Raw genomic sequence first — 24,188 nt, 5'->3', positions numbered from 1 at the left:
GATAAACTATTGTTGATTTGTGTTTTTTGTTTGTTTGTTTGTTTGTTTTTTCGCACGATCGATGATCGTGCATCATTACTTGAGACACAACTTAACTTAGGTTTGCGTTTTTGTATTAATATGCACCGTTCAACGCAAAGAGGTCGAATAGAAGAAATACGTTTTTGTCGCATATTGGTCCGAAATATTATTTTTGAAACATGCAGTCCTCCGTTTGACCTGTCGGGCGCTGTCAGGAGTAAGGGAGGTGACTTAATCTCGCGAGATGAGAGCACAACACGGAAGTGCCGGATGTTAAAAGATGACCCGCGGTTGCACACTCTCTTGTAGTGAACCCGTATAATCTCAGAGAAGTTGTCTGAGAGAAGTTTACTCGCTGCAACCCAAATGCACGTGAGCAGACTAACTATATATATCACGCTGTAGGCCGTCATGGAGAGAGGTAAGTTGTCGCGCATGCCGAGCCTTTATGTACTCACTGAAATGTGGTCTTTTTTAACTTGTCTATACGGTACGTCACAAAATGTCAATGTGTTTTAGTACATGCATTGTGTTTTAGCTAAGGTAGGTAACATTGTTATCTACTCATTAAATGAGTCATTTGTGACTAATAAAATTGCACATTCTAAGTCCAAATAAGTTATGTATATGTTTCGTGGACTTCATTTGAGCTAGGAAAGAATCTCTGTGCTGTATTGTCCTAACCATGTGTTTGATGTAATTGTGTTTGTCTTTTTAGAGTCGGCCGTCTTGCATGGTGCTTTCCTGCTGTCTGACAAGCTCAGTCATCCTGCCTCTCTGTCGCTCCTTCCTAAATCTGACTGGAGCCGGGTGGGACAGCCCATCCTCAAGGCTCTGGAAGAAATCACTGGTGTTCCTCAGAGCAGCAACTCCTCCCGCTGGACCAAGAAACTGCTCACTGCTGTTTGGTTGAAGGTCCTCTGCAGGGAGAACGATGAGGATGTGGAGACATCATGGAGGGAGAATCCTCTGTTCGCGCTGCAAAACGGTCTCCCGGAGGTGAACCACGTGGTCCTGATGGAGCTTGTAAAGTCTCTGTCAGCTGCTGACGTGTTTGTTCAGCTTCTGCTATGTCTCCCTGATGGTGACGTCTGTGTGGATCTGGAGAGGATGGCTCAGCACGTGCTTCAGAGCCCAACCAGCGAACAGGACGTTTGCCTCTTTCTGGACGTGTGGTGGGCACTGTGGAAAGGCAGGAGCACGCGGGCAGACGGAGATGGAAGCATGGAAGAGGTGTTCACTTCGCAGTTTGCTCTACTTACTCACAAGCCATCTGGTGGCACCTCTCAGGCCGCAAAAAGGATACGACTGGACTCGTCCCTGCCGTCAGCCCCAACTCTGGATGTCCTCCACATCTTCTTCCAAACACTTAACAACATGAAGAAGGATGTCTGCTCCTCAGACCTCTGCCTCACTGCGCTCTCCATTTGTCTGGATGTTCTCTACACTTCATTCCTGATCAAAGACGCAGTTGTACTTCCTGTGAAGAAGAAGCTTTCCTTCCTGACTGCAGCTGTCAGAGAAGTGAAGAACCAGAATCCACAGTTGATTCAGGAGCTTCTGTGTGACCTCAGCACCGCTCACAGACCTGCTCGGTTTCAGTCCAAGCAGGTGACATTTTCTGAAGGCTTGAAGATAGTCCTGGAGCTGCTTCATTTTTGGCTCCAGAGTGGACTTCTGACCGTCACTGTGCCCAGTTGTTCAGCAGTCAAACTGCAGCACAGTGTTGACAGGATCTTGGAGGCACTGGAAGAGCCTCATGACACTACAGGTGTGGATTTGGAGACATTTAAAGACCTCCTGAATTCACTTAGGTTTCCTGCCATTGAGAACAACACTGAGGTAAGCATGGCTGTGGCCATCAGCATCATCAGCCACCGCCTGGACGACTACCACGGCTTTGCTCAGGCGTTTGCTGCGGAGGAGAGCTGGGCAGACTGTGAGGATGGCTGGATAGACTGTCTGGAACAGAACCGAGCAGCTTTCCAGCAGCAGGACACGGTGGTCAACCTGGTCACCACCGTCTCTGCCAAACTCGGCAGTGCAGGTGTGAGCCAGTGCAAGAGGATGCTGAAAGTGGTTACGGACATCTTCTCCATGCTTCCACTGGAGGAGAAGAACAAGACTCTGGCGGCTGTAACAAGAGTGTCCAGCAAGGGATTTTTCAGAGAACCAGTCCCTTCTGTCCTCTCTGAGGCCTTTGAAAAGGAACTCAACATGGCATTCAACTGCATGATTCAGGGAGGAGGAGGAGGAGCCAAGGCAGCACAAGGCAGCCTGGACACGGCCGTGTCTTTAGTCGCCAGAGTGGCCTTCCAGAACCCAGAGGCTGCGGTCCGGTCCTGCTGCCAGGCGGCTGTTTTCAACAAAGGAGCCTTCGTGTTGATGGCCAGGATCTTGCAGAAGCTGCCGGGACTCCGGAGGAGCAGAGACTCTGAGGATGTTGTTGGTGGTAGTTTACTCTGCTGGTGCCTGCAGGAGACCATCGGGTCCAGATCCATGACTGCTGGTGAGAAAGAGCAGCTGGTCCAGTTCCTCACCCTGTTGATGAGACCAGGGGAGGATGAGGAGGAAGCCTTCGTGTCCCCTCAGGAGCTGGTCAACACTTTCGTGCTCCCAAACATCTCAGGCTCAGGTGAGGAGACTGTCAGGGCTGTTCAACACATTTGTAGCCGTAGCCCACTGTAGTCTTACATTTGGAAGGTAAACACGCCTGAAGGGTTGGAGTTTAACCAAAGACAGTTAAAATTATCTGCACGTTTATTTAGATATTTTATTTTTCAATTTCAACTTACAAACTGGGACCTCAGCCAAAACACAAATGGTGTAAAACATTGATGAAAATAACATTTGAAAATAATCGGATGAGGGAGAAAATGAGCTCAATAAAATTAGAATTAAAAACAGAAAGCTAACAATATAGTGTAATTTTACATGTCACTTTATACACTGCAGTCAAATGAGGTGATAATACTCATTAGGTCAGAATGCTTTTTGTTCTATTTTGGAAGACAATAATCAGTCCAACACTAAGAGAGTGCAGATGGCTGGGGATACCAGATATCTGCTCCTGCTGAAGAAAGTGGGCTGAGCTTATGCTCATCATTCTAATGTATCTCATATATAGAGTAAGAGTTTCTCACAAACAAACAAAATGCAGTGTTGCATGGAGGTCCAGTGTCAAAAACAAACAAAAACACCGTTACATCAGCAGAGTGGGTCGGCACCAGTCAATATGAAACTTAAGGCAGTTTTAAAAAGATCTTTGGTGCCAATGTTTTTTTTTTAATGCAGATGTCCCTTATTTGTTCATTTCTACGCCTCCTGTTGATTTAATTCCAAGTGTAGATGTTTCAGTGAGATTGCCACACATTTCAATAATGACTGGAATGTTTTGAATTTAAAACAAACCACAGTGAAGCATGCAGATCTCACTGCTGTGAAACCCTAAAAGTATGCGTACTTGTGTGTTGGATTCAGGGGACGCGTCGGTTGATCTGGAGCTCAGCCTCCAGCTGCTCGACTCAGCTCTTCACCCGGAGGTGGCGCGCCCTTGCTGGCTGCTGGAATGCTGTGCCTTCCCTCTGCTCTATGTTCTGGCACAGCTGCAGCATCAGACGCTCAGGTGGACACCATACAAACACTGTTGCTTGCCTTCCACTCACTATTTCAGAATGTCATCTTTTAAGATAATATTTATGTACCATCTTGCAGGTGGTGGGAGAAGCCACCAGAGGGCGCTAACCGTCACTGGTCCATGGATAGTAAGGAGCTGGTGGGGTCGTTGCTGAGCAGGCTGGCAGAGCTGGTGGGTGCAGAGGCTGAGGCGGACCCCAGCAGCTGCTCCAGAGCCTTGTTCTGGCTGCACCACAAGGTGGAAGCTCTGGACTGGACCGTCAGCCTCCTGCTCAAGCCTGTATGGAGGGAGCACTTTAAGAACGAGGTGCCCTCGTCTCTGCTGGCTGTGTGTGAGTTACCGGAGCAGGTGAGAGTCTCCCAGTGCTAAAGAGAGGAACAACTGCTCATGTGGGTCATGTTGCCGCAGGAGTGGTCTGCTCTTGAAGTGCCCCAGTACGGCCCTGGTACTGGCCTCCTGGCCTGGATGGAGTGCTGCTCTTTGTCAGACTCCCTGCAGTCCACCATGCTGTCTACTCTGTCCCTGGACCAGCGCCAGGCGGGCCACCTCAGCATGTTCAGCAAAGGTGTGTTGGTGGCTCTGACCCAGGTCCTGCCCTGGTGCACGGCCTCTCAGTGGAGCCGACTCCTTGGTGCCGTGAAGGAGCTCATCTCCTCCGGTCGCCTACATGTTCCCTTCTCACTGGAGTACGTGGACTTCCTGCCGCTGCTGGACCTGAAGAGCTTTTCCTGTGAGCTCTGCATGTCAGTCCTCCTGCTGCGGGTCTTCCAGCTGCTGTGCGGCTCCAGCTGCAGCGGCTGGCTGGAGGCCGATGGCTGGGCTCATGTGGGAAGGTTGTACGCTCTGGCTGTGAGGGACATGATCAACTCGCTGAGAGTCAAGCTACCTGTGGTCCCCTCACCCACCCCTGCAGCCGGAGAGGAGAGGAGCCAGGAAGTTCTGTTTGTGCTCAGCCAGCTCTTCTGCCACGTCCAGCACATCCAGGTGAGTTGACCGCTCTTTCACATCAGCCTCTGCTCTCTCCTTCACACTCTCTGGTGTGATCATCAGGTGATGATGCCGGGGGGTCAGTGCGAGCCCCTTTTCCTGTCCAGCTTGGAGATCATCAGTCACTATGAGGCCGTCATGGCCGCCTTTCCCACCTGCTGCAGCTCACTGCAGAGCCTGAACACACAGCACTTCCTCTCCACCATCACTGACAATCTGGAAAACCAGGAGATGAAGACAGTACTGCAGCAGAAGATCGCTCAGCTGGTGTCCTCCCCCAGCTAACCTTTGAAGCACTTGCTCATGTTGTTAAAAAGATACTAATAAAGTTGTGATAAAGCACTTCTCATATGGGAAACGTTCTGTTGTCAAAATGACTAACAAACAGCTGATCTTAAAACAAAAACGTCGCAGTGTAAATGACCATGGATCGTGAGCGTCTCCATTCAGGTTTGCTGTTCAGTTCAGGAGCAAACCAGCAATGAGATCCAGTGCCAGTAAGAAGGACCAGGAAGGAGACATGAGTCTGCTACAGTGGTTGGGCTCCTTATCCACTGACACATTTTGATTTAACAGAAGGTGTTGAGATTCGTGAGCAGTAAAGTAAATGACCTCTACACCATGACACACACACACAATCATCACACAGGTCTTTAGCAAACGCAAAGGAACATTTGTAATTTCCTGCCACCAGTTTGAGACTCGCATTAAATTTGAGAGTCAACGATTTTGTTTGTTTAAAAATATATTTTTTATTTGCTTACAAACCGCGAGAGGGAGCTAGAGGTCCAGTGTTAGCGCCACATCACCAACTGCTCGCGTTCACAAGCAATATAGTGCAAATTCAAAAGTCACCTTCAACAGTAGCTGCACATGTTGGTTGACATCTGGCTCAGATTTTAAATCAGTCCCTCCTGGTCTGCCTGTGGTAGAGTCGCCTGGCTTTTTTCAGCAGCAGGGTGAACCAGTACACCTGCGGGAGCAGCAGTGCCAGGTTTCCCAGGTTGCAGTGCAGAGGCAGACTAAATGGCACCCTGTGAAGTGGAATCCCAAACTGACGTGCGTACATGGCGTACATGAAGGGGAAGATGAGGATCCGGCAGGTGAAGAAGGTCAGGAGGACAATGATGCCATTGACTCTGTGCAGCATGGTGTGGTCCAGGCCCAGCTGGAGTCAGAGACCAGAGAGAGAGAGTGTGAGAGAAACAGTTTTATACCCTGGACCCAGCACACGACTGCATCAAGATGAGAGCCCGCCTAATATAACCCAAACATGTCTGATGCATGTTTGGTTGTTAGGGTTTCTCCGGGCACTCAGGTTTCCTCCCGCAGTCCAAATTGCTTACCTGAATAAGAATCCTTCCGATAGCAATGAACGGCGAGCTGAGCTCAGTGAGGAAAAGGCAGCCGACAAAGAAGTCTCCGAGCCCTCTCCTGAGGAGCTGAGGGTCAGACACAGGTGTCAGCACTGTTGACCGGCTCGTATGACTCATGTCTGATCTCTCACTAGAGTGATGGGCATGAAGACGAGAAGCAGAATGAGGTGATGGAGGACCAACATCCACTCCCTGATGAGAAAAGCCTTGACCGTCTTGAGGGAGTGAGTCGTCTCTGGACTTGTGTGACCCTTCACCCTCTGGTTGTAAAAGTGGGTCAGATACATGAAGTAGATGTCGCCGGCCATGTAGGGAGCTCCAAAGGCCACGAAGGTGTCCGCCAGCCAGTGGCTGCATTTCATCGCACAGTTTTCAGAACAATAATACATAACTTTCCAGGAATCAAGCATGTTATTATGAACACACACCTAGTTTCCAAAACTGCAGCTCTCTTTTGCTGTGGTCAGTACAAAACCAAGGTGTTCAGAGACCATTGGTCACCAATTTGACTGTTTACACCTGCAGTTTTGGAAGAGACTACATCGGAAAGGGTGTCATAATATTGATTGTTTTCAGAGCAACGGCGAAAATACCTGTCAGTCATGACGTCATGGCATGATGACACCACAGTGACGCCCGCAGCAGTAGCCAGAGTAGCGTGAATGGCGGACACCAGTCTGTGGTCAGGCAATTGTTTTCAGGTGAATACACACGTGGAGATGCTCTTAAAAGTGTCGTGTAATTGTACCTTTGTAGAATTATACATTATGCACTTAATTATTCTGTGATATTTTCTAAAATAAAAATTGATGTTCAGAACCTTTACGCACCTCTCGCTGACAGACACGACGTCAGCTTCGCTCCATTGCGGGAAAACAGATCCCAAAATGTTCCTGAGGCCGATGAAGTGTCCACTGAAGAAGGCAGCTCCGCAGAGAAAGACGCCGAACATGACAAATGCCGCGAAGAACCAAGTTGATGCAAGCTCAGATCACTTGACAGCTGGCATCGTAACTTCCTTGTTGACACTCCACCTTCAGAAGCCAATTGGTTGCTTTCACGTGACGTCACCGACAACGTGTGAATTGAAGCGTAGCGTGCGTGGTTTAGTTAACATTAACAAACATTGCAAGCCAATATTGAAACGTGCAATAAAAAAGAGACAGAGACATGAAGTAAAACACTTTCATGTTGACTTTTATTCATATATATTTATATATTTACTTGTGTTTGACTGCCACTGTTAGAAAGTGTGACCCATCACATCACCATCTATAAGCATAAATAATCTCTCTCTCGAAACCTGGTAAAGAAAGCAAAAGAAAACAGTTATGGGTCTTGATCAGCACCATTGAATAGTACATTCTCTATTGCATCAGGGTATAAAAATATACAGATATTTTGTGTGTTTCATTTCTGCTTTAAAACATTCTTTCCATGTTGTTCAATGGCATGAAACGAGAGAAGAAATGACCTAATGGTTATTGATAAACTCGTCTTCCAAATGACTCCACGGCAGATTCAGCAGGACGGTTGGTTTCAGTCGTTCACAGCACTTTTAAAACGTCAGTAGCAGCCACACAAGGGAAGGATGCTCGAGAGCTGGACGGTCGCCTTCGGAGAGGTGAGGCGCTCACAGTGCCGTCGGCCTCCCGAACGCTTGTCATCAAAGGTGAACGTTGAGGGTGCGAAGGGAGAGGTGGGAGTGTGGTGGTGCAGTGGAAGAGCAGGCCAGTGGGCTGCATGCTGCTTGTGAATTGAGCAGTCCCGTCGCAGTCACAAACACATCACTTGTCCGCACGACCGGGTGAAGCCGGGGAGGTCAAAACTCCACCCCAAAGATAAAAACAACATTAAAACATAAATTCAAAGCAAAAGTTGCAAAAATAAAAACATGATATGAGGCAGACGAGAGAAAAAAAAGCCAAGGCGCAGTCAGGACAAAAGTTGCAGTGCATAGAGAGGGAAGTCTGGGATGGATGAGCGGTCGGGTGGACTATTGCCCTGGTGCCCTGGTGCCCTGGCCCAGGGGGCAACACTACTTCATTACAGAGAGGACCAGCGATTAACAGGCCCAAGTTCCATCCATCAGTTCACCAGGGCAGAGTGCTGCTGTGGGCTTCCTCTTGGAGGGTTCACATGCGCGAGGAGGACGCCAGCTCGTAGAACAAGACGTAGCCGTCGCTGCTGCGCACTTGACTGGATGACATTGGCGTTACTCTGAAACAAGAGAGGGTGTGTCCATTCATGTGGTTGACACTGCCAGAGAACTGTTATCTTACTGCAATGTATGGTGCCCCCAAAGGGCAAAACACAACACAAAAGAAAAGTACGACCACAAACCAAAAAGCACATTTACAAAAACGGAATCACAAAATCATAATCGCAATCCCCAAAGCAGAAACGCATTTACAAAAACTGAATCGCAATCACAAAAACAAACTGTTGCTGTGCAATTTGTCCAAGCAACAACAGGCTTTATAGCAGGTTGCCCCCTACCTACGGTTTGCATCAAAGTTATTGCGATTCCGTTTTCGTAATTGTGTTTCTGTTTTAGAGGTTGCGATGATTTTGTTTCTGTAAATGTGCTTTTTGGTTTGTAGTCGTACTTTTCTTTTGTGTTTGTCGTTTGCCCTACAGTGGCCGATGAGACTTTATGAAACAGTGTTCTCATTTTCAGAGCCCACTAGATGGCTCTCTATGTTCTGAAGTCTTTGGATTGGAACACCCACCTGAGCTCTAAACACACATGAAGCTTCAGCCATTTTTCTCTCTTTTGGGAGGTTGCTAAATGGCATTGTTTGTTAACACCCCGAAGAAGAGAAAAATTAATTTAGCTTTAAAAAATGATCTTTTTTCTGGGGAAAAAACAAATGAGCTGCAAATCTCCACTATAAAATTTGGACTGTGATATGGTTGGGCTGTTTTACAACATGTCCCCCTACAACAATATATAGAGTCAGCTGAGATTGAAACTATCCCACGTCAATAAGGCCACCCTCTCTTACTGCACGATAAAATCAACTCATGAATGAATTTCTCATCATTGTGACACCATTTAAAAAAATAGCTAGCACCAAGTAGCTCTCTTCAAGACCCTGCAAATGGAATAAAGAGATGACTTGATTTACTACACAAAAGCAACTCAATAGATAAAAAAAATATATAAATTGACAACCTGAAGATCATCTATCTACATGAGTGTCGACAGTGTCCACCACGAAGGTGCTATACACACGTAAATTACAGATCATCTATTGAATACACAACCAAAATACACATTTCACTGATCACTTGTGACAGTGGCAAAGACTCAGCAGGGACTAAACTCTAAACATGGACTAGAATGGCCATTGTGTTCCCACCAACCAGGGCCATACAAGTGACTTGTGTGGAAGCGGGAAGGGAGCTGCTTAGCTGCACTGTGTCGCAGAACGTGATGTCTGTCACAGGGACAAATGTTTCTGTGAGGATGAGCTGTCCTGTGTGCCACCCAAAGTCCCTCCAATGTCAGAAATCCCATGAAAACCCATGAACTCACATTTGATATTCTAAACTAAAGCAGCAGGTTTTTACTGTAGACAAAGCACCCACCTCCCATTTCAGCCGCACCATGTATCAGGAGTCTTATTGACCTACCTGGAGTCATTGAAGGTGTACCATTCCCCTGAATTGGGGTTGCGACAATAGGCTGTGTAGTGACCTCCCATGGTAGTGCCTGAGTGGTTGGACACTGCATACAGGTTGTAGACAGCGTTGGCTGGGAGGGAGACACATGAGAGAGAAACCATTACTCATCATGAAAACTGAACATTCAGCGCCGATTTGGCCTTGTTTGTTCTCACTGCTGTTTTCAGAGGCAAACTCCCGTAGGTCCAGATCCTTCATGGGAAAGTTGACGAAGGTGGACAGTTTGCTGGTTCTTCTGGCCTCTGAGAAACGCTTGAGGTCTGGACAGGCCAGGAGTTAAGAAGAAAGCTTTCCTGACATCATCTTTGATCAATCTGAGCGAAAATCATTTATTTGTAGACTGGTTCTGTGGTGAGTAATCCAAACCACCCATCCATCCATCCATCTATCCACCCACCCACCCACCCATCCATCCACCCATCCATCCACCCACCCACCCACCCACCCACCCACCCATCCATCCACCCACCCATCCATCCATCCATCCACCCACCCACCCATCCATCCATCCATCCATCCACCCACCCACCCACCCATCCATCCACCCACCCACCCATCCATCCATCCATCCATCCATCCACCCACCCACCCACCCATCCATCCATTCATTCATCCATCCACCCACTCATTCACCACCCATCCATCCATCCACCACCCATCCATCCATCATCCATCCATCCACCACCCATCCACCCATCCATCCATCCACCACCCATCCATCCATCATCCATCCACCACCCATCCATCCAATTCCACCACCCATCCAGCCACCCACCCACCCATCCATCCACCCACCCATCCACCACCCATCCACCCACCCATCCACCACCCATCCACCCACCCATCCACCCATCAATCCATCCATCCATCCATCCATCCACCATCCACCCAACCATCCATCCACCACCCATCCATGCCGGTAAAGGATACGCAGCACTAGGATTTTGGGGAACTTCTGTATGGTGAACTTTTTGGTGCATCTCCTCCTGGCTTTACACCTGTAGCAAGTCTGAGAAGACACAGTAAGATCAGATGCTGGAAGGATTTCCTGGTGGGGTTGATGAAATGAGACACTCACTGGCTTCTCGTCTCCATCGAGGACATCTTCCTTGGTAAAGAGACGCATACACTCCATGAGGCTCACCTCACCGTAGCCCTTCTGAGCACAAACATATACACAATGACATTAGCATGCACCACACGCATGATACACACACACACACACACGCAGACAGACATGAAAAGCAGAGACATGAGGGGAAACCAAAGAGAACCCATTAGGCATTGAAGAGAGGAACTCAGATCACTGCAAGACTTAAGTGAAACTGGCTGCAACCTCATACGACCTTGAGAAATGTTTCACGTACAGCTGACAGTGTGTGTGTGTGTGTATGCGCGCTAACCTTGGCGATGGGCAGAGACAGATCCCAGAATGGGTCGAAGACAGTGGAGCAGAAGCCACAGTGGCTGCAGGTGAGGGAGCTCTTCAGCTGCCCCACAAATAGATCTGGAAAGGATGAAGCTGAGTTTCAGATCCACATGTTGATAAAATCATACATGACCAGGTCAGTTAAACTCACCAACGATCTTACTGTCTTCCCTCTCCAAATATTTACTCCACATCTTCTTTCCTTTCTCCTCATCCCTGAAAACAGAGTAGACATGAATAGATTAGACAACAGACCATAGACAGCATATGAGGGCAAACCCAGTCATTCCAAACTAATAAGCCTCTATTTACGGACCTGACCCACTTCAGTCTGACAAACTAGGTGACCGACTGACTACTAAATGTGCCAGAAGGATTACAGAAAGCAGTTTCACAAACACATTATGACCCAAAACACATTTCATTCTTAAAAAAAAAAACTTTCATTGTTGTGCAGCTGTTTTCAGGGCAATTGAGGGTTTGGGAAAGTTGCAGAGATTAAGCCTTTTAGCAGGAGTTAGACAACTGCTCATTATGTCCCAAAAGAAATGGGGCACTAAGCTTAGTTGGGAGTCGCTCACTGACCCAGGCTGGTGGTGATGAAGCTGATGCTTTGTCACAGTTGTTATCAGTAATACATAAATAGTATCTGCACTCACATGACAGCATACATACACCATACTTTCACAGGATATCACATTCTGGCTGCTTAATGATCGAGGACTATAACGGCAGCATACCATTCAATGTTTAGAATTAAGTCAAGCTCAATTACATTATAAGACCTCGGTTGCATAAAAGCTGGGGAGAAAAATGGTGACAATATGTGTATCCATTACAAATATTTAGATTTCCATGACATTTGTACGTCTTACATTAAAACACGTTCACAACAACAATCTTTCCTGATATGAGGGACACGATATGACATGATAATAAATAAATAACTACATGATTTGTTGAATGAAATAAAATAATAAATGAATGAATAAATAATTTATTACACCACTATTTTATGTCATTACGACAGTATATTTTTTAGATTTATTTCTACATTTAGTTTTATACGTTGCTTTACATAGTGTGGACTGCACAGAACTAAATCAATGCATGGATGAAATTTAATTTATAAAACAACAAAATATATGAAATTATAAAAAAAATTAAAACGCTTGCATGAATGAAGAAATTAATTAAAAAAAAAACCAACAACACAAATACAGTAATACTAATATAAAATGTGACTCATAATTTAATCTATCTTATTTAATCATTCATTTATTCCCATATTTGTTTCTTATCAAATCATTTTGGTCCCTTGCCAGATACCTAATAAGTCTGAATATACATAGACTTACGGCAGGTGATCAAAATCCTCCACTGTGCCTCTTGGCCGAACCGTGACCCTATTGATCTCATTGTGCAGACCGTCCAGGAGGAAGCGCAGGAACTCTTGAGCGTCCTGCTGGCTGTCAAGTCCACGACATTGGATTAGTCTCAGGTCGACCCAGCACCTATGTCACATCCACTGAACTTACTTGTACCCCACAAACCGTGGGGCGTATCTCTGTATCTGCGTTTTGAACTCGGAGGGGCTTACTGCATCGCTACTGGAGGACGTCCACATGGTCTGGATCAACTTGGCAAACTCTATCAAGACAAAATGTGCTTGTGAGCAAGAGAGCGGTACAGGCACAGCAACTTGGCTGATAAGGATGGTGAAGGAAAAACTGACATTAACTGGCTTTATCATGTCACTACTAGTGCTCGCTTGAGACTGTAGGTGGCAGCAGGACTTGTCTCTCACCTTCCATGAGGGCTGTGTTGGTGCGGGTGTTGTTAAGGTCTCTGCGGTGTGAGTTGTGCAGGCAGTAGTCTCTCAGGCTGTGAGTGTTGCTGAGACACTGCAGGATACTGTTCATGAAACACTGTGGGAAAACAGCACAACACTGAATTACACACTAATCCATACAAACACTTTTTTAACTTGATCCAAGCGTTCAATTCCTATGGACTCAGCGGGGACTTAACTTGTACATGACTGTGCAAGACTCTGCGTACTGTGTACACAGTTGCATTGTAAGACACAAGTTGTTGCATCAACAACTTCTATTATAATTCATTATGTGGACAGTCTCTATTCAAACTATTGGTGGAACTTCTCAGTGCCTTTAAATCTGTCAGGTAGTTTTGCATCATCCTGCTAAGTAAGTAATAAACAGTCATTATCATTGCCACAATAAAACGCCACATTAATGTGTTTACAAAACAAAATTCACTCATCTGAAGTAATAGCAATAAAAAAATGTTTTTGCAGCTACGCACATGCTGCGACATGTGAATACACCTGTTGATTGATGACATTTGCGCAATATCCAAGTCAGGCTATCAAAGCATGTGTAGTCGTGTGCGTGTCAGCAGATGACTACACACACACACACATCAATGCTGACACATGATCCTGGCGGGTGGTCAAGTGCTGGCAGACCTGGAGATAAGTCATGAATTAAAAACAATAGGTGAAGTGTGGCCTTAACATATGGTGAAGTGTGGAAGACGACGCAATGAGTCACTTTTGTTTTCATGAACAAACAGGTTTGTTTAAGCTGCCTTAATCGCTTCTGTGATTGACATTTGTGATCAGTCGATCCATACATTTTTGGAGTTCTTTGTCGTCCTTGTCACTCTACGGAGCTTTTCAATCATGGCAGCCATTTTTAAACTCAAACTTGATATAACTCTTAAATTAGAAACATTTTAATTTGATGCAAAGCTGCTATTATTATGTGACATGCGACTACTGAAGAAGAAAAATGGGCCACAATAGGCACCATTTCATTTCTGTAACCGAGACTTATTTGCTTCTTAAATTGCCTAAGCTTTACAAATGCTGATCCATGAGCTTCATGCCAAACCGATTATGTCAATACAGCGATCCCTCAATTGTAGCAGAGGCTCTGTGCTCGACTGCCTGAAAAAAATGAAAAAAAATTCAGCCATCTAGTGTCACATCTTTTATTTATGAATTTAACCCATTTCCATTTGAACTTGGGATGCACCTAATATTTGCTAACTCCAAACTTGCAGCGGAATATGAATATAAAGCAACGTTTTTTGTTCATCATTTCATCAAAATTAGCTTGTTGGTTTTGATAAAGGCTTCCCACGATTGTAAAAACAAGCACACAAGCATCAACAATCATTGGGTCATGCACCTGGCTCTCGTGCTGCTCATATTCTGATAATAAAGCCCTCCAACACAAACAATAGTCTCCCGTTAATCACATGTTGTGAGAGTGCCGACCGCATGACTTGTGCAAGCACTTGCCCTCTCTATTGCATTTGTTACTGAAGCAAAACAGACCCCAGCTCGTCTCTGATCTGTGCTGAACAGTGTTTCACCTCCTCCACACGTGGCAACCGTTTTAGCTGTTCCCAGCAGGGCGGTTTGGGAAAAGTTCTGAAAAACCAGGGGGCTACCTGGTATACAGCTATCACACCTGATGTATATGCTCGATGCAAAGATTCAGCCATTCACGTCTTCTAATTCATATCTGTACTTCTGCCATTAGTCTTCTTTTTACATTGCTCTTCATGAAGGACACAAAAGGTCAAGTGCAGTGTGGCGAGGGATTACTGTACAGTGACACCAAGCAAAGGGATTGCTGGTGAAGGCGGGTTGGAAAACGGCAACAAGCGATGGAATGCTTCACCTTTCGGCACGTTTACTATCACAAAGGTGTTTTGGGTTAAACGCTTTAGAGCCCCTGTTGTTTTGATTCTTAAATAGAGCTCACACAATACTTCTATCCCTCCTCCTGAATAAGACCACTCCAATTGTATTTGAATAACACCAAATAAGCCTCTACAGGTGACATTTATATCATCTGAATACAGAGATGAGCACCACAAGCGGAGGCACATCCACCACTGGTAACAGCGCATAAGACTACCACTCTATATAGGATATGTAAAAGCTAAAACATAGCACACAATGCACACACACAAAACACCGTAATGGTCACGTGATGCAACACGTGCAGCTTGGTGGCCGGTTGGAGAGAGTAGTCTGGTCCACAGTTCAGTGTTGGCTGATTATGTTACTGTACACAAACACAGACACACACGCGAGCACGCACACGCACACACGTCGGTATCTTTGCGCTGAACCTTCGCTGCCATAATGATTTCCCCAGCCTCTCACCTTAAGTCCAGCCATCCAAAACAAATAACCTCAACCAGGACCCTTAACCAAACGTAAACCCAATCCCAATAACCGAGTGGTTTTGACGTCTTTGCTTTGTCCTCACAAGATCAGTGTCTTTTCAAAGATTACACCACACAAGAACATTAATATATGTAGACACACACACATTTATTTTAGGAGCGGTGCTTCTGCCTGTTGCCTGGCAGATGGTGGTGCTTAGACCACTGCTGTGGTGTGGAAGGACACCGTCAACAACCTCATGTCACTTTTCAATCCCACATCAATCAAACCGCACTGTGGCTGAGCAGATTTTAGTCACAGAGACAGATTTATAGGTGGCGGCTGCACCTACCGTATTTCCAAGGTTTTTCAGTCCCACCAGGCCCTGGGCGCTCTTGGAGTTCTGAAAGGCAAAGAACAATAACATTTTTAAAAAAGGCAAAAAAAATGAGTTTTTCCTTTCAGAGTGTTTCTACGATACAGTGCTGGGTTTCTGAGACAACACAATACCTGGACTGGATTGGATTAGTCTTCTTACACCGACATACGCACAACTTGCACCCAGTTAAATTGTACTCCGTCATTGTGAGGGAGTTGAGCAATAGCATATAGATGCTTGGTGTTTACATGTCTAAGTCTGTTCCACTGGTCGAACACAGTCGAACACAGAATAAGAACGTCCCAGCCTTCTGTGGGGACGGAGGGGAAATGGAGGTGCTAACCTCAGACCATGAGAGGAAAGCTGTGATGCATCTACACATGAAGATGTTTGTTGTGTCCATCCTGGAGTTAATCTCAAAGAGGCAGCGCCTTCGCCTCTTTATTCAGCATCACTGGTACACAAGGGACGATGCATGGGTCTTCATAAACTGGCCAATACTGCACATGTGGTAAATTATTTACACACAGGAAAGTTGAGTTTATGATTGGAAACATTCCCATGGTTACATATTCCACCACATACTGCAGATCAGTCTTACACAAGTGAGAGGTTATATAATTGAGCAGCTCAAGGAAGAACTAACTGAGAACATGGGGGTGGAGAAGAAATGCTCTTGAGCCCTCAACTCTGCAGCAGAGGCAGCTAACAGGAGCAGGCTATTTTGAAAGCCAGCATTCAGCCTAAAACTAGCATCAAAGTGACACTAAAACTGCAATAATTCACATGTTTGATAAAAAAAGAAAACAAGAAAAAACTCCTACAATCATTTATGACATCCAGCATTAGAACATGGACTGGGACTATTGAAGGAAATACAAATGCCAGATGCAAATGACTTCCTTCCTTTTATTAATGGGTACAAACTTTCTTTCACTAGGAACATTTTTCAGTGCACTAATTCCATGTGCACCAAGTGTGACGTCATAGCCAAAACATTAATGATTAATTAATGATGACACTAAATGAGATTGCGCTGACGGATGGAAAATGTAACTTTTAAAAATCTTAGATCGATCGAGATAGAAGAACAAAAATGTTGAGTGCACTCATCTCTGGAGCACTTCCATCCTGATGCCAAAGATGATGTCTACAGATTTGACTTAAATCCAATCATTCTGGTGTCAAATATTAAAATGTGAAAGCTATCAATTCATTCCAAATTCCAGAAAAAATTACAAACTTTTCCCCAATAACTGAATTTCCCCATGCATTAAAAGCAATGCGTTTTTGAAATGTAACACGTAGAAATACAGCCAGAGAGCCAGTAACTGAAGCTTTTAACACTAGCCACCTGATGCTGCTGGTAACCTATCTCACCTAAATGCTCCCAGTTACCTTCACCCACAGTGAAGCACAGGACGAATGAACAAGGGTTATATGGGCCACAAGTAATAAGTCGCAATTAGCATTTTCTTCTTCTGTGAAGTTATCATAGTTTGGTTACATGATTTTAACATTTCTTGGCAGGATTCCAGGCAGCAAATAACTGTAACCCAACAGATAATGAGGAATTAAACGCCTTTTTCCGCATGACTTGGTGCCTGACACAGAAGTGTCATTTATTCTGAGAAATGCAAAACTGGTATTTTTTCACATTTTTTCTCTTGATACATTATTCTTGACTGCAACTTCTAACAGAACTGCTGTGAAGGGAAAAGAACCTGCCTCCCTCACACCATCATGGTTGTGTACAACAAAGGTTTCTTTTCTACCAGTGACTGTTCTGCTTTGTATATGCTGATAGTGTACAATGGTAATAGCTTGGCGTTTCAATTAGTTGTGAACTATCACTGACCATCAAGTCACAGTGTGCACTGATGTTTGCATGTTGCTGGAGCATTATTACATTTTATAGTCTGTTTATTTTAAGTACATTGGAGCCAGCTGAACACCGGTGCCAACAGTGTTTATACACTGCCTTGGCTGACAAAATACAGGTGCGCCAAAAAGTATTGACATACCATTTGCCATGGTACTGATATCACTGAGAGTGTGGCTACAGTGTCCACTACATGCATTCAGCAGGCAGAAAGTGGTATCTGTAATTTTATTGATGTAGATATTTTAATGCCTTTTTCAATACTTTCTCAGACCCACGGAATTAAAAATGGTTTCGTATCGAATATCTTCGGATCAAGAGTTCAGCATCGTGACATCCCTGTCTGGCGGTAATGCGAAGAGTGAAAATGATGGCCCTATTAAGGAAAATGGAAAGTTCACTGGTGACGGCAGACAACTGGGTAACATCATGACCAGACAGGAAGAAGGGAAAACAGGGATGTTTTGATAGTGTGGCTGAGGCTCTCAGAGGCAAGTGACAAGGTTTCTGTCCAACGAAATGGGAAAGGGCAACGTCCATAGACACACAGCTTTACCTTACCATCAAAATCATGTGAAATGAAAGGTGATTATGTGATTATTATTTCAGAAAAAAATGTTTTAAAACAAAGACTGAGCTTTATTTAAGACTTAATACATCACAGCTTGATGCAGAATAATAGTTCCTTACTTCACGTTTTAAGGAAGACTCTTAACCCTGAGCTTGATAAAGATGAATATATGGCACATCTATTTAGGTCAGCTACTAAATTATGATTGTTAACGTTCTTGTGGGGTAAATGAAAACGGTAACTTGTTAACATTAATTTAACAGATGCTGTCTATCTACACCTGTCGATTTTTTGAGCAAATAATCTGCCATCTCTCTGTAATGTAGGAGAAAATCTGTAAAGCATGTAAAGAAGGAAAAAAAAAATCATCATCTCTTGCTTTTCATAATCCTGCTCTGAAGTCCGGTGGAGTGAATGCAGCTTTATTAGTTCTGCTCACATAACATAACTTCCTGACAGGAAGCAGAATAAATCCTCAATGTTCACCCCAAATCGTAATTTTTTTTTACATAAACGTGGAGCAGTGCTGGAACATGTATGCAGGTCGGTGCTGCAGCTGGCTCAGTTATGGTGAGCTTGCTTTGAGTGAATAAAGGCTGTGGCCAATACTGAGAAGAGCCGAAACAACATCCACTCAAGTCACTCAAATGTTGTTTTTGTGTCCATTAAGAAACGCACACACGGAATTGTTGTTCAGTGAACAGGCCATCACAGTCTTTTTCTAAATAAAGCGGTTGAAACTGTCGGGAAAAAAAACACCAGTTTAACCACGAACATCTTTCGCTTTGACATTTGACATCTTTAATAGACTTTGAAACAGACAAGGAAGCAAACAGAAGCAAGTCTACTTCACAGAGACTAAGAAATATCACTTATTTGCTAATGTTTCTTAAATCCCATGACAAACAGGATTGGTACATGAATCAGTGGCTTCAACTGCGGTGGAGCCTGGAGCATGACAGTAATGACAGCTAATTCTGTTATGTAAATTCAGCTGTGATTCTCTCATCTAAGCTGTTTAATAGAGCAAAGAGTGAAGGGGATTACGTGTGAACGTAAAGGCTGGCACCATCATGCTTGGCATCTGGATCAGCGGAAAGAGCCATTTCTGCGGTAAATGAAAAAAAAAAAATGCTTGTACCTTCAGCTTCAGTTTCAGTCGTATATATATATATATATATATATATATATATATATATATATATATATATATATATATATCAATTGTGTGTACACACACACACACACACACACACACACACACACACATATATATATACACTTGTCCTCAAAATTATTCATACCCTTGCTAACTCTTGTGCTTTTTCTATTTTGTGATGAAATGAATGATTTTTTTTTCTAATTTATGTGTTAGTTATATGTGGCCAATAATTGAAAGAATGACAAAAATACAAAATTAAAAAATATATATATTTCTGGGGTATTTTATTAATGGAGTCCCAAAAAATGTCATGTTCAAAATTATTCATACCCCAGTCCATTGTCTTATTTAACAGTCAATGGCATAGCCTTTATTCTTTATGACCGCTTCTAGACAATTCCTGTACGTGTCTCCTGTGGGATGTTGGCCCACTGCTCCTTGGCAAATGCCTCAAGCTGGGTCAGGTTTGTTGGTCTCCTCGCCATTACTCTGGTCTTCAAGTGATGCCACAAGATCTCAATGGGATTGAGGTCAGGACTCCGACTTGGTCATTCCAGGACATTGACATCATTGTCCTTGAACCATTTCTTCACTACCTTGGCAGTGTGTTTAGGATCGTTGTCTTGCTGGTACGTCCAGTTGTGGCCAAGACGGAGTTTCACAGCGGATGCCTGCACATTTTCATCAAGTATCCTGATGTAATCCTCCTTTTTCATGGTTCCTTGGACCTTGATGAGATTCTCTGTGCCACTGGAGGAGAAACATCCCCGTAACATTATGCTTCCACCACCATACTTGACAGTAGGCACAGTGTTCTTTGGCCTATAGGCTTCTCCTTTCTTCCTCCAGACATACTGAGCATCCATATGGCCGAATAACTCCAACTTTGTCTCATCAGACCACAGGATAGTTGACCAAAAGCTGGGATCTTGCTTCAGATGACGTTTACAAAAGGCCGGGCGAGCTGACAGATGTTTCTTACTGAGCAGCGGTGTCTTCCAAGGTTTACGTCCATGGAGACCTCCACTGCGCAAGACTCGTTCAATGGTGGACCGTGACACCTTTGTCCATGCCTGGTCAAGTGTTTCCATTAGGGCCTTGGTTGTCATCTGTGGGTTGATGTTGACCTCCCGGCAGATTTTCCTCGCAAGTTTGGGGGACACCTTATGCTTTGTCCACAGCCACTGAGGTTTTTAACGGCGTTGAACCTCTTGTACTTGTTGATGATGCTCTGGACGGTTGAAACAGGGACATCATACTGCTTGGAAATAGTCTTGTAACTTTTCCTTCACTGTGGCTACAAACAAGACGCTGACGCAGGTCCTCGCTGAATGACCTGAACACTTTCCCCCTTTTTATACTGTTCTGGAAAGATGTCTTTTTTCACTTTAACATTTGGCCAACAATGTTTACTTCATTGTGACATCTTGAAGTCAGTACTAGACAAAAATTACCACATTTGGCACATTTTTGTTGAAAGATTGTCAGGGGTATGAATAATTTTGAGGACGAGTGTATATATATATATATATATATATATATATATATATATATATATATATATATATATATATATATATATATCCCATCATGATGTGCTATACATATATAGCAAGTCCTTTTATTTATTCAGTCTATTTCTGCAAACCGCAAACCCCGCTGGATGGTAGAAACCCACGTCAAAATCAACAAAACCAGCATGAGCAGCAGGGTTTGTCTGTCACACAAGAACACGTGGAGGTTTTAATCAGGGGCTGCCATCACCAGAATATGTGAATAATGCTGCACAATCAGGTGCAAAACCAACCGGTAGAGGTGACAGCACCATGTGACACAAACAAATCAGACAGATTGTAAGATTCTCAAAGACAGACTAACAAAATCCAACCAACAATCATACAGCTACAGTATACTAATGTTGAACAATAGTATTGCAATGACAAAAACGCTTGAGAGTGACTTCAACTAGAACTGTTCACAAATCAATATGATGGCAGTACGACTATAGAAAAGCATATATATGGGCATAAATACATTACTTCTACCAGGTGTTATGGTCCAACTACTGTAGCTCTGCTGAGTATAGAAGATGAAGATATCAGGTAACACGAAGAGGATAGGTTTCACAATGGAGAAGAAAAGTTGTGCTAAGGTGCAGCGGACCGAGTTGCTGTGATCTGATGATGTGGACGGCCAAAAGAATAAGCACAACTATAGTTTGAAATGATGACATAAAGAGGCATTCACTCCATATCTAAATATGATCAAACAATCAAAGTAAAGTTTTCTATTCCAGCAATGTCCAGCTATTCAAGCATCAATATGACAGTATTTTTTAACATTGCACTTGGTCAGAACCACTTTTATCAGTCCGACCTGAGCTCATGCAAGAAAAGTGTTTAAGAGTTTCAACGTGACTGAAACTTTGCACACGTAGGATAGAAAATCCCTGAATCGACAGCAAGTATTGTGTAAACAAATGGCAAAATCTTGGAACATCCATGAACAGAAAAACGGTAAAGCCTGCATCAATGGTAAGAAATAGAACTTCACTTCTCAAGCGGGACCAAATACACTGTTACATAACCTAATGTAAGGGTTTCAGAGAAGAAAGGGAGCACAGTATTATAGAGACAGGCGGGAGCCACAAGAGGGAACATGAACAAACTGGGAAGATTCATGTGAGTGTGCAGAAAGATACTGTACACTAAGGAGCCTAGCCTCGGGAACATAGGGTGGGAGGGTTCGACTTTATATAATGCTTCATTCACAAAAGTCAAGAACACCCCGGGCTATAAGCAAGCTACTTTTCAAAAGCATTAAGATCGGAGAGGCCGCACCATAAAGCATTCCAGGAGCCAGCTTTAGCTGCTTCCTGATGCCGGAAATAAGAGACAGAGGAAATGTCCCTTTGGCGGGTGACCAGCTCGGAGAGAAGGTTCTGTCCATTCGCAGTGTTTAATTTAGTCAGGTAAGACTGCTGCTGGCCTTAGGAATGAAAGGCTCTATCAGAAGAAGTGGGTCAGAGAAAGTTGGGGAGGATGAAGGGGGAGGATGCTGAACCACATGAGAGAATGCAAGAAATTCTACACATTCATTTGGTTATATTTATGGTGAATCTGTTTGAGAACGCCAAATTGAACCTTTTGTGTCTTATACATTTTATGGGTCTTTTCACAACTTTCATCCAGACATTTTGAACTACCATGAAGTCAAGTGACTTGCTTAAAGCAATGAAAATAGCCTGGAATAACACTTGCATGTTGGTCTGCCACATGTCACGAACGTCAGTGGAAGACTTTCAGAATTTTGCTTTTATTAGTTTGTATCATAAATCATCACACTTCATCATTCATACTGTATATGTACACTGGATACTTGAACTTTTGCTTTAATAATCCTAGGATACTTGAAACCTGGATCTGCACTGAAGCATCACTTGTTTCCCTTGAAAATATAACATGTTTACTGCTTTTACCACTATTCATTCCTATTCATTCCATGGTAGCCACTTGCAGGAATGGCACATTAGATAGCAGAAAGTGATTTGGTGCACCTCTCTGGCGAAATGCTGGGAACAAGGGGGTGAGCTTGTGTCTTTTAAGCAGCTTTTAATTGTCAGTCACCAGTCGTGTTTATTATTAAACACTTTCAAAGAATGTAACTGGAACCTGTTTGCCTATTACAGTTCCCCTGCCCCTTGGACAGACTCCAGATATCTGCTGCTCACAGCAGCTGCTCTGAACTTTACCTCTCTGCTGGTAGATTAGACTGTTTACATGCACTCACTGTTGACATCCATAATGAGAACTATTCAGCGTGGCATAAGCAAAGGCCCCGGCGATCGGAAGCAAATGCAACATGGAAAAATAAGAAGCTCAAATGTTTCACACTGAAGGGCTGCCCCAGCAACGCCTCTGAGATAAACAGAAGCAGTGAGAGGCCAGAATGAAATCTCAGGAGGAGGCGTAATCCATTAATAATTAGTTGGTCACAACAGAGACAAAAACAAGATGCTGAAATGGTATCATCAGCAACTGTTTCTCAGTCCCCAAGAGAATCATTCTGGCCTAAATTTAACTGATGAATTACTGAAATTATATCAAAATTAACTATAGTTTCTTTAGTACAAATGATTTGACAAACTGCATTAGACCTTCATATTTTTATGTTTAGTTATTGTGGAGTTATTCTTGAAAGCAGCAGTAGACAGTGTTCAAGCACCTTTAGCCATGTCAAATCCAAGCACTTATCCAACACTTTCAAGGTGCCTTTTCACAATTCACCAGCACTCTGCAGCAGTGGTAAATCACGTGTGTACAAAGACAGACACAACCAGAACTGTTTTCAGTGGCAGCAATGTTTATGTAGAAGGATGAAAAATGAAAAAGGCCCTGAGTCCATGTATCATGAATTTGCCACTTCAACTTTAACTGGAAACAAGATACTTACTTTAAGGCCTGCGTGTATTTCATTTGACTAGATTTATTAAATATAGGACACACGTTTTTGAAATTTAAGTATGTAATGTTAGGCTGGCCTCCACACATATAAAGTAAACTCTGCAAGACTTTGAAGAGGCTGCAGGTAGATTTGGTCATTCTGCTAGCCCAAATTTATATGTTTTCATCAAGCCAATGCTGGCTGTAATGGCTGCTTCCCTGCATGTTCGCAACTCTTCACGCGTGTTCTTCTGATGGGGGGCGAGGCACATCGACTGACAGGGGTTGGTCAGACACAGCGGGTGAGATGTGGAGCAGATGTCAACGTGAAAATTCAGCGAATTAGCATCAGTGGAATAATAGAAAATGAAACCTAGAAAACCAAGCATTTTCCAACCAAAGCTT

At 44.0% G+C, this 24,188-nt stretch overlaps 3 protein-coding genes across 10 annotated transcripts in view; 1 reads left to right on the top strand and 2 right to left on the bottom strand.

The window, feature by feature from the left end:
* The first annotated feature begins 293 nt into the window (after positions 1–293).
* Positions 294–4,973, top strand: gemin4 (gem (nuclear organelle) associated protein 4). Its single transcript, XM_053872791.1, has 6 exons — positions 294–442; positions 740–2,656; positions 3,502–3,646; positions 3,736–4,006; positions 4,067–4,642; positions 4,709–4,973. Exons 1-6 carry the CDS (start codon positions 433–435, stop codon positions 4,928–4,930), a joined length of 3,141 nt encoding a protein of 1,046 aa, XP_053728766.1. The 5' UTR covers positions 294–432; the 3' UTR covers positions 4,931–4,973.
* A 448-nt stretch (positions 4,974–5,421) lies between these two features.
* Positions 5,422–7,069, bottom strand: LOC128763389 (TLC domain-containing protein 3A-like). The gene is made up of 5 exons (XM_053872147.1): positions 6,852–7,069; positions 6,615–6,698; positions 6,153–6,372; positions 5,992–6,087; positions 5,422–5,813 (listed from the first exon to the last, which is right to left on the bottom strand). The coding sequence occupies exons 1-5, from the start codon at positions 6,971–6,973 to the stop codon at positions 5,550–5,552; spliced, it is 786 nt and encodes a 261-aa protein (XP_053728122.1). The 5' UTR covers positions 6,974–7,069; the 3' UTR covers positions 5,422–5,549.
* A 128-nt stretch (positions 7,070–7,197) lies between these two features.
* Positions 7,198–24,188, bottom strand: part of usp2a (ubiquitin specific peptidase 2a) — a 35,471-nt gene continuing 18,480 nt past the window's right edge. For 5 of the 8 annotated variants that reach the window (XM_053872139.1, XM_053872138.1, XM_053872136.1 and 2 more), the window contains 11 exons: positions 15,700–15,750; positions 12,948–13,068; positions 12,679–12,790; positions 12,499–12,609; positions 11,292–11,356; positions 11,115–11,218; positions 10,790–10,870; positions 10,642–10,720; positions 9,867–9,971; positions 9,661–9,781; positions 7,198–8,241 (listed from right to left, as the gene is read on the bottom strand). In XM_053872139.1, the coding sequence (XP_053728114.1) occupies positions 8,157–8,241; positions 9,661–9,781; positions 9,867–9,971; positions 10,642–10,720; positions 10,790–10,870; positions 11,115–11,218; positions 11,292–11,356; positions 12,499–12,609; positions 12,679–12,790; positions 12,948–13,068; positions 15,700–15,750 (1,035 nt within the window). In that variant the 3' untranslated portion in view covers positions 7,198–8,156. The remainder of the gene's footprint in view (positions 8,242–9,660; positions 9,782–9,866; positions 9,972–10,641; positions 10,721–10,789; positions 10,871–11,114; positions 11,219–11,291; positions 11,357–12,498; positions 12,610–12,678; positions 12,791–12,947; positions 13,069–15,699; positions 15,751–24,188) is intronic. The other 3 variants (XM_053872141.1, XM_053872142.1, XM_053872143.1) reach the window with 3 other exon arrangements.

The sequence above is a fragment of the Synchiropus splendidus genome, chromosome 8, assembly GCF_027744825.2.
Source record: "Synchiropus splendidus isolate RoL2022-P1 chromosome 8, RoL_Sspl_1.0, whole genome shotgun sequence".
In the NCBI taxonomy this organism is placed as follows: Eukaryota; Metazoa; Chordata; class Actinopteri; order Syngnathiformes; family Callionymidae; genus Synchiropus; species Synchiropus splendidus.
Note: the sequence above shows the minus strand (reverse complement) of the source record. Positions and strands in the feature narration are given on the sequence as shown.